The 8,699-nt window shown below is 40.2% G+C and overlaps 1 protein-coding gene across 1 annotated transcript; it reads left to right on the forward strand.

Annotated features, from left to right (window-relative positions):
- Positions 1-433: 433 nt before the first annotated feature.
- Positions 434-4,219, forward strand: LOC145089975 (uncharacterized). Its single transcript, XM_079028343.1, has 3 exons — positions 434-720; positions 2,857-3,090; positions 3,166-4,219. The coding sequence occupies exons 1-3, from the start codon at positions 434-436 to the stop codon at positions 4,217-4,219; spliced, it is 1,575 nt and encodes a 524-aa protein (XP_078884469.1).
- Positions 4,220-8,699: the final 4,480 nt, after the last annotated feature.

Consider the following 8,699-nt stretch of genomic DNA (forward strand, 5'->3'; position numbering starts at 1 on the left):
CACTTGTGTAATTTTTTACCAAAACAATTTGGCGCCCACCATGGGGCCGTGGTGTTCAAAATCCTCGAAATCATCATGTCCACACAACCAATCCTCTCTTCGTCCTCTACTCCTTCTATTCCAACCAAAAACCTACCACCTCCTCCAAGTGGGCCCCCTACTCAGAACTCACTGTATTCTTCATTTTATATCAATAAAATCATCAAGGCAGGTGATCATTATCACCTCCCAAGGTTTTATATTGGAGATCCAAGCAAGGATCAAGGGTTTTCCTTGTAAACCATGGTGTCACTTTCTTTTACCATTTGCTATTACACAATTTGAACATCACAACCTCTCATTCAATTTGGTTGATTAGCACTTGTGTAATTTTTTACCAAAACAATTTGGCGCCCACCATGGGGCCGTGGTGTTCAAAATCCTCGAAATCATCATGTCCACACAACCGATCCTCTCTTCGTCCTCTACTCCTTCTATTCCAACCAAAAACCTACCACCTCCTCCAAGTGGGCCCCCTACTCAGAGGAAAACTCCTGACACTTCCAAGAAAAGCACCCCCTCAATCGCTAATCCAATAAGTTTGGGATCCTCGTGGCTCAAGGATCCAACTGCCTCAGTCACTACTGTAAAACTTTTCGATGTGATGAGGAAAATGATGCAACAGGTGACCCAAAAGCAGGAGGAGAATAGAGCACTACTCAAAGAAGTGGAGAGGATGAAGTCAGAATTTCATAAATCCCAGGAAACAACGCCTACAGTTGTGCAACCATGGATCCTGGACTTCAATAATGCAGGATCCTCAGAAAATTGCCAGAAGAACACGATTCCTACTACTATAGCGTCACCCCGGGTGGGGGGGGGGGGGCAACTATGGACAACCGAGCGTCCATGATCAATGATCTCGATGAACCTTTCAACACTCCTAAAAACCTTGATTCTAGTAACTTCTTAAATAGAAATACTATTAATACTAACTATACTAACGTTAATGTAGGAATAAACCCAAACATGGCCAGGGAACTTCAGCAATTAAGACAAACTATCTCCAGTGTACCCGGAGTGGTCCAACCAATACCAGAAGCATCTCCTACAAGCAAAAGGATCTTGAGATTTTCTCCCGCATTAGCTGATACCGAAGTTCCTAAGCGCTACCAAACTCCCAGCATGAAGCTATACAATGGAACTACAGATCCTAAAGAGCATATAGCCCAATACAGAGAAAGGATGGATATCATTCCCAAACTCTATTACTTCATTTTCACACTTAGTCAATGTTGGGACCACGATCCTTACTATCTCCAGGATCCTCAAATATCCATGATCCTCAGTAATATCAGGAACCCGACTAATTACTATTATTATTTTTATCAATATTTATAACGGTCGTATTTTGTCTATTACTAACATGTGTATGGAAGTAGTCAACGGAAGACCAATTCTCAAAGAAGAATCATCTCAGCTATGCTAAAGACCCGAAATACTTGGTCAAATAACGTTCGTGAAGCTGGTCATATAGGATCCCAGAAATATCGGACATCTTGTTGGCTAAATTGGACTATAAATTGACACTTGTAATCTGCACACAACACATTGTTCTTTAGCTTAAGCTTACTCTACGAAATTCTCTACTTATTCTTACCAAGAACTCACTGTAATCTTCATTTTTATATCAATAAAATCATCAAGGCAGGTGATCATTATCACCTTTCAAGTTTTTATGTTGGAGATCCTAGAAAGGATCAAAGGCTTTCCTTGTAAACCGTTGTGTCACTTTCTTTTACCACTTGCTTTTACACAATCTGAACATCACAGCCTCTCTTTCAATTTGGATGATTAGTACTTGTGTAATTTTTGACCAAAACAATTTGGTGCCAACCGTGGGGCCATGGTGTTAAAAATCCTCAAAAAAATCATGTCTACACAACCGATCCTCTCTTCATCCTCTGATCCTTCCATTCCAACCAAAAACTTACCACCTCCTCCGAGTGGACCCCCACTTAGAGGAAAACACCCGACACTTACAAGAAAAGCACCCCCGCAATCGCTAATCCAAGAAGTTTAGGACCCTTAGGGCTCCAGGATCCGACTGCCTCAGTTACTACTGTAGAACTTTTCGCTATGATGAGGAAAATGACACAACAGGTGACCGAACAACAGGAGGAGAATAGTGCACTACTCAAAGAAGTGGAAGGATGAAGGCATAATTTCAGAAATCCTAGGAAACTACGCCCACAGTTGTGCAGCCAAGGATCCTAGACTTCAATAATGCAGGATCCTCAGAAAATCGTTGGAAGGACATAATTCCTACCATTGTGGCGTCACCCTGGGGGCAACTACAAACAACCGAGCGTCCATGACCAATGATCTCAGTGAGCCTTTCAACACTCCTAGAAACCTTGACTCTAGTAACTTATTAAACAACAATACTATTAATACTAACTACACTAATGTTGATGCAGTAATAAACCCAAACATGGCTAGGGAACTTCAACAGTTAAGACAAATGATCTCCAGTGTACCCGGAATGGTTCAACCAATACCATAAGCATCCCCTACAAGCCACGGGATCTCGAGATTTGCTCTTGCGATAGCCGATACCAAAGTTCCTAAACGCTTCCAAACTCCCAACATGAAGCTATATGATGGGACTACGATTCCCGAAGAGCATATAGCCCAATACAGAGAAAGGATGGAGATCATTCTCATCCTAGGGCACTTGAAGGAAGCTTGCCTATACAAAGGCTTTGGTTCGACTCTTACAGGATTAGCCCTCAAATGGCTACTAAATGTTCCCCCATACTCTATAACTTTATTTGCACACTTAGTAAATATCTCTAATAACTAATTTTCTTGCAGCAGAACCTTTGAGAAGATCACTAGTGATTTCTACCGGGTGGTTCAGGATCCTAAGGAAAAACTTAGGGACTTTGTTAACAGGTTTGGCAGGGAAGCTCTAAGCATCCCCAACATTGACATGGTCTATGCTGTGGAAGCTTTTAAAATGGGATTAAGAAAGGATTCACTCTTCTACGAAGACCTTATGATGACCCCATGCAAAAGATTGGATGAAGTTAGGTGTCGGGCATTAAGGTTCATAAGGCTCAAAGAGGATAGAGAGATCTAGAAGAAAAGCAACCCTTCAGATCATTATGAGAACCCCAACAGGAAGGTCGAATCCTTGACTCAAAGATCCTACAAATCGAAGCCCTATTCCAAACCGGATCATCACAAGGTTAATTCCCTTGAAGATGGAGGAGAAGAAGAAGAAGAGCTTCCTAAAATCACTGACTATTGTTTTTATGTGGATGTTTCAAGTGTAATTCATGCTATGCAAGATCTTAGAGACAAAGCAAGATGGCCAAAGAGAAACAACAAATCCACCACTTGGAAAGACAAGTCCAAATGGTGTGCTTACCATGAAGACTTTGGCCACATGACGGAGGAATGCATAGCCCTTAGAAAAGAAATCAGCTACCTCCTTAGTAAAGAACATCTCAAAGAGATTCTCGGGAGAAAAAGAGAAAAATCCAAGCAAAACAGCCAAGATGATCATAGGATCCCAGAGAAACCAGGATCTCCAACCTATGACGCTAAGATAATTATCGTTATCTCTGGTGGATCTAACATCTTTGTTACCTCTTACTCTCAGGGTAAAAGACACGCCAAGGTCTCTAAAACAGAAAAGGAGAATACACCACGGAAGAATACCATGATTAGCAGTGAAAAAGAAATCACATTTGACGAGACGGACATGGAAGAAATTCAGGATCCTCGCCATGACGGACTCGTGATAACACAGTACATGGCCAACCATTTCGTCAGAAGGATCCTTGTTGACGGAGGATCCTCGGTCAATATTGTACTCCTTAACACGCTGAAAAGAATGAACATCCCAGAATCAGAGATACTCAGGAGATCCTTAGTCCTCATAGGATTTAGCGGGGAAACGAAACACACAATTGGAGAAATAAAGCTACCAATATACATAAAAGGGGTAAAATCTATACAAAATTTATGTGTTATTGACACATTATCTTCTTATAGTGTGACACTAGGTAGACCATGGATCCACGATATGAAAGCAGTTCCATCAACATACCATCAGTGTGTGAAGTTGCCCACTCCATGGGGAACAGTGAAGATCATGGGAGATCAACATGTGTCGAAAGAATGCTACAAAACCTCTATGAAATTTACGACTAAACCCCAACAAGCATAGTAATTAAGACAAGGGGCACGCAGCTTATGGAGACAAAGGAATAAAACGCAAGGGAAGTGCCCCTAGGCATCGAGGATCCTGAAGCTGAAGTCCTCATATGATCCTCAATTTCTAAGCAGATTGAGATGGATCTATTGAATTTCTTAAGAACCAGAAGCAAGACATTCACATGAAAACACGAAGATATGACATGTATAGACAAGAGCATTATTACTCATAAACTTAATATTGATCCTTCTTTCAGAACAATACACCAAAAGAGAAGAAAGTTTGCACCTGAAAGGAATTAGATCATCCAAGAAGAAGTAGAGAGGCTCCTCAAAACATGGATGATCAAGGAAGTAAAGTTCCCAAGATAGATAGCTAATGTGGTTTTCGTACAAAAGAAAAATGGCAAATGGTGAGTGTGCGTAGATTACATGGATCTTAACAAGGCTTGCCCTAAGGATCCTTTCCCTCTACTGCATATTGACTCTATGATAGATGCAACGGATGGCTATAAACTCCTAGCCTTCATGGATGCTTCAACATGATTCCAACAAATCCAGATGGAACCATCAGACCAAGAAGAGACTGCATTCATAACACCAACAGGCATATATTGTTACACCGCAAAGCCCTTTGGTCTTAAAAATGAAGGTGCGACATATCAAAGGTTGGTGAATTGGATGCTCAAAGACAAGTTGGGGAACACCATGGAAGTTTATATTGACAACATGGTAGTGAAGTCAATGAAAGCCAAAGATCACCTCAGAGACCTTAAGGAAGAATTTGAAATCCTGGACGAATACAATATGAATCTGAACCCACTTACATGTCACTTTGGAATGATGTCAGGCAAGTTCCTTGGATACATGGTAACCAAAAGAGAGATAAAAGCAAGCTTGGGACAGATCAAAGTAATCAAGGAATTAAGATCCCTATATTCAACAAAGGACATCCAAAGGCTAATCGGAAGAGTAGTTGCACTCAACAGGTTCATTTCAAGATCCTCAGAAAGGTGCAAGCCCTTTTACGATATCTTGAAAAAGAATAAGAAATTTGAGTGGGAGGAGGAACACGAGAAAACCTTCCAGGAACTCAAAAAATATCTAAGCTCTACTCCACCACTAGTGAAGCCTAAAGATGGAGAACCACTTATTCTCTACCTCTCAGTATCCTCAAACGCAGTAAGTGTCGTTTTGGTCAAGGATCTTAACGAGGATCAACATCCTATCTACTATGTAAGTAAATGTCTCCAGGATCCTGAAACCAGGTACTCTCATCTCGAAAAATTAATTATTTCCTTAGTAACTGCTTCTACCAAACTAAGACACTATTTCGAAACACACACTATACATGTAAAAACTAAAGATCATATCAAGAATGTCATGAGAAAACCAGAAATGTCAGGATGAATGGCAAAATGATCGGTAAAGTTAAGCACATTTGACATAAGATACGAACCAAGATCCGCTATAAAATCACAAGCATTAGCAGACTTTGTGGTTGACTTTAGTGATTATCTACTAAAAGAAGTGGACATGGAAGCCAAGCAACTCCTAGAAGATGAACATTTGGGAAAATGGACGTTGTTCACAGATGGAGCTTCAAATCAGAAAGGAATAGGCCTAGGTATCATACTAAAGTCGCCACATGGGGACATCATACCCCAAGCAGTTAGTTGTGAATTCAAAACTACCAACAACGAAGCAGAATACGAAGCACTCATCATGGGACTACAAATGGCTAAGGATCTTCAAATAAGGGATCTTCAGGTATTTGTTGATTCTATGCTACTAACCAATCACTACAATGGATCTTATGCAGTGAAAGGCTAAAAATAGCATTATATCTAGAGATCTACAAAAAATTAGCTTCTGACTTCTAGCCTAACCCAAGTTCCCATAGAAGAAATCGTATAAGCATATGCATTAGCCAATTTAGGATCCTCCCTTAGGATCCTACCAGAGACGAAGATTCCTATAACCCGTATAATAACCCCAAACATAGAAACCCTCTCCGACAAATCATAAGATCTTAAACATCCGACAAGCATAAGAATTATTGAAGATCCTGACTTTCGGATCCTTTCTCAAAGAGATCCCAACGGACAGGATCCTCAAAGAAGTTCACGATCATAGACCCAACCCATTGTGGAGTATCTTCAAAATGGCACAATCCCGAAAGAAGAAAAAGTGAAAGAGCATTCAGGACGAGAGTCTCGAGATTCGTGTTAATCCAAGTTAAACTTTACAAAAAATATATGGCAGGTCCATACCTTAGATGCTTGGAAGTTCCTGAAGCTGTAGAAGTATTAAAGCATATACACGAAGGAGATTGTAGCAATCATACCTGGGGAAAACCTGATGCTCCAAAATACTAAGAACAGCATACTACTGGCCAACCAAGAAGAAAGACTCCTTTCTACATGCTCGAAAGTGTGATGCTTGCCAAAGACACAGCCACATCCGGTATCAGCTGGCAGAACCTCTACATCCTATTATCTCCCCATGGACATTCATGAAATGGGAAATGGATATAGTAGGGAAATTACTAGTGGCCGCAGGAGGAAAAGTCTTAATGCTGGTGATGACCGATTACTTCTCCAAATGGATCGAAGTTGAAGCTTTCGTTTAGGTAAGAGACAAAAAGGTAGTATCATTTATTAAACGTAATATCTTGACCAGGTTCGGGATCCCGGCTGAAATCATATGCGACAACGGATCCCAATTTATAAGCAAAAGGACAAAAGACTTTTACACAAGCTGGGGAATCAAAATGATAACGTCCACTTCTATCCATCCCCAAGCTAATGGTCAAGCGGAATCTGACAACAAAATCTAAGTAAACAATTTAAAGAAAAGGCTGGACAAAAGGAAAGGAAGATGGGCAGAAGAGGTTCCTTTCGTTTTATGGGAAAATAGGACCACTTCCAAAGTGACATAGGTCAGACCCCCTATTCTTTGATGTTTGGGACAGAAGCAGTAATCCCTACTGAAGTAGTGATCCCGGCGGGAAGATACTTGCTACAAGAGCAAGAGAATAACAACAGGATCCTAGCACAAGATCTTAACACTATTGATGAGCTTAGGTTTCAAATAGGAGTCTTGGTATTAAGGAATACATTCCAAAACACCAAGGATCCTAGTGTAGGAAAACTGGCTACTAAATGGGAAGGACCATATCTTATACATGCTGAAGCAGGAAAAGGAGCATATTGGCTAGAAACACTCGAAGGAGACGTTCTGCCAAGATCCTGGAATGCTATACACCTCAAAGCATACTACATGTAAGTAGGGTCGAATGATCTGGGACAAAACCAAGGTACACATGTTCTTTACCTTAAAAAAAATTATTACTGATTTTCTCCTCGAATACGTTACTAACTTAAGCATCGGAGGGCCGTTAGCTAGACTAACGCCCACCCCTAGCTAATGTTTGCTATGCAGAACAACGTATGGTTAAGGATCCTCAAGATTGAAGATCCTGAAGCATCATGATCCTCATAATCAAAGATCCTGGAACATCAGGATCCTCAAGTTTGAACACGCTGAAACACAAGGATCTTGACACATGAAGATCTCAATACTTGGTAAAGTCCATTATATTTAACAATGTAACCTCTAAACTATCATGTACACAAGCTAGAGACTGAACATCTCTCCCATGCTTAAGGGTACTTAATCCCCTCTAAGGTTTAAAGAGCAAATTACCTCTTTCACATGAACTAAGGTTTACACACCTCGCCTGGACGCATGATATCTAACTCTGGGATACGGGTAAGGGGATCATTTCATGATTCAGTGGCTTGGCAACACTCTTATCTTTGAACACAATTTGAGATCCTTAAGGTTTATAACATTTTCATTTTATCCAGAAATCGGGAACCTACCCCAGTGATTACTTAAGGTTTATAACATTTGCGTGTTATCTAGAAATCGGGATCCCACCCCAGTGATTACATAAGGTTTATAATATTTTCTTGTTATCAAAGATTGGGACCTTACACCATAAATTACATGAGATCTTCATGTTATCACACGTTGGGAATTTTCCCCACAGAATACAATCAAATTGTAACATTTTCCTGTTATTTTAAATAAGGATCTCTCCCATGAATTGTATCACAGGTTGGGATCCTCCCTAGAATATAACATTAACATGTTATCTATTTTGTCAAAGTTTATAATCTAAACAGGTTATCCTTAGGGGAAATTTCTCATATGAGATTTAATATACTTATTTTTAAGGATCTCTGACAGTAAGGATCCTCATCGACCTTCGTTGGTAAGGAACCTCATTCTCAAAAGTGAACCAAAGTTCTCTCCTAAGTTGGAATTTATCCTCAGTAAGTTATAAAATTCAAAGAATCATGAAGCTTAAAGAGAAACTCGTAGACAATCAACCATGCGGAAAAACCATGTGAGAGATGTAAAAGGAAAATTCTACCATATCATTCAAAAGAAGAAAGGGTTACATATCAAACTAGCCAAAAGGT

Source organism: Lactuca serriola, chromosome 2 (genome assembly GCF_051521515.1).
Source record: "Lactuca serriola cultivar US96UC23 chromosome 2, Lser_US96UC23_V15, whole genome shotgun sequence".
Taxonomy (NCBI): domain Eukaryota; kingdom Viridiplantae; phylum Streptophyta; class Magnoliopsida; order Asterales; family Asteraceae; genus Lactuca; species Lactuca serriola.

Coding starts and splice junctions, on each gene's coding strand:
- LOC145089975 (XM_079028343.1), top strand. CDS start 434: ATGTCCACACAACCGATCCTCTCTTCGTCCTCTACTCCTTCTATTCCA. Junction 721..2,856: donor AAAGAAGTGGAGAGGATGAA/GTCAGAATTTCA, acceptor ATTTTCTTGCAG/CAGAACCTTTGAGAAGATCA. Junction 3,091..3,165: donor GTTAGGTGTCGGGCATTAAG/GTTCATAAGGCT, acceptor GAACCCCAACAG/GAAGGTCGAATCCTTGACTC.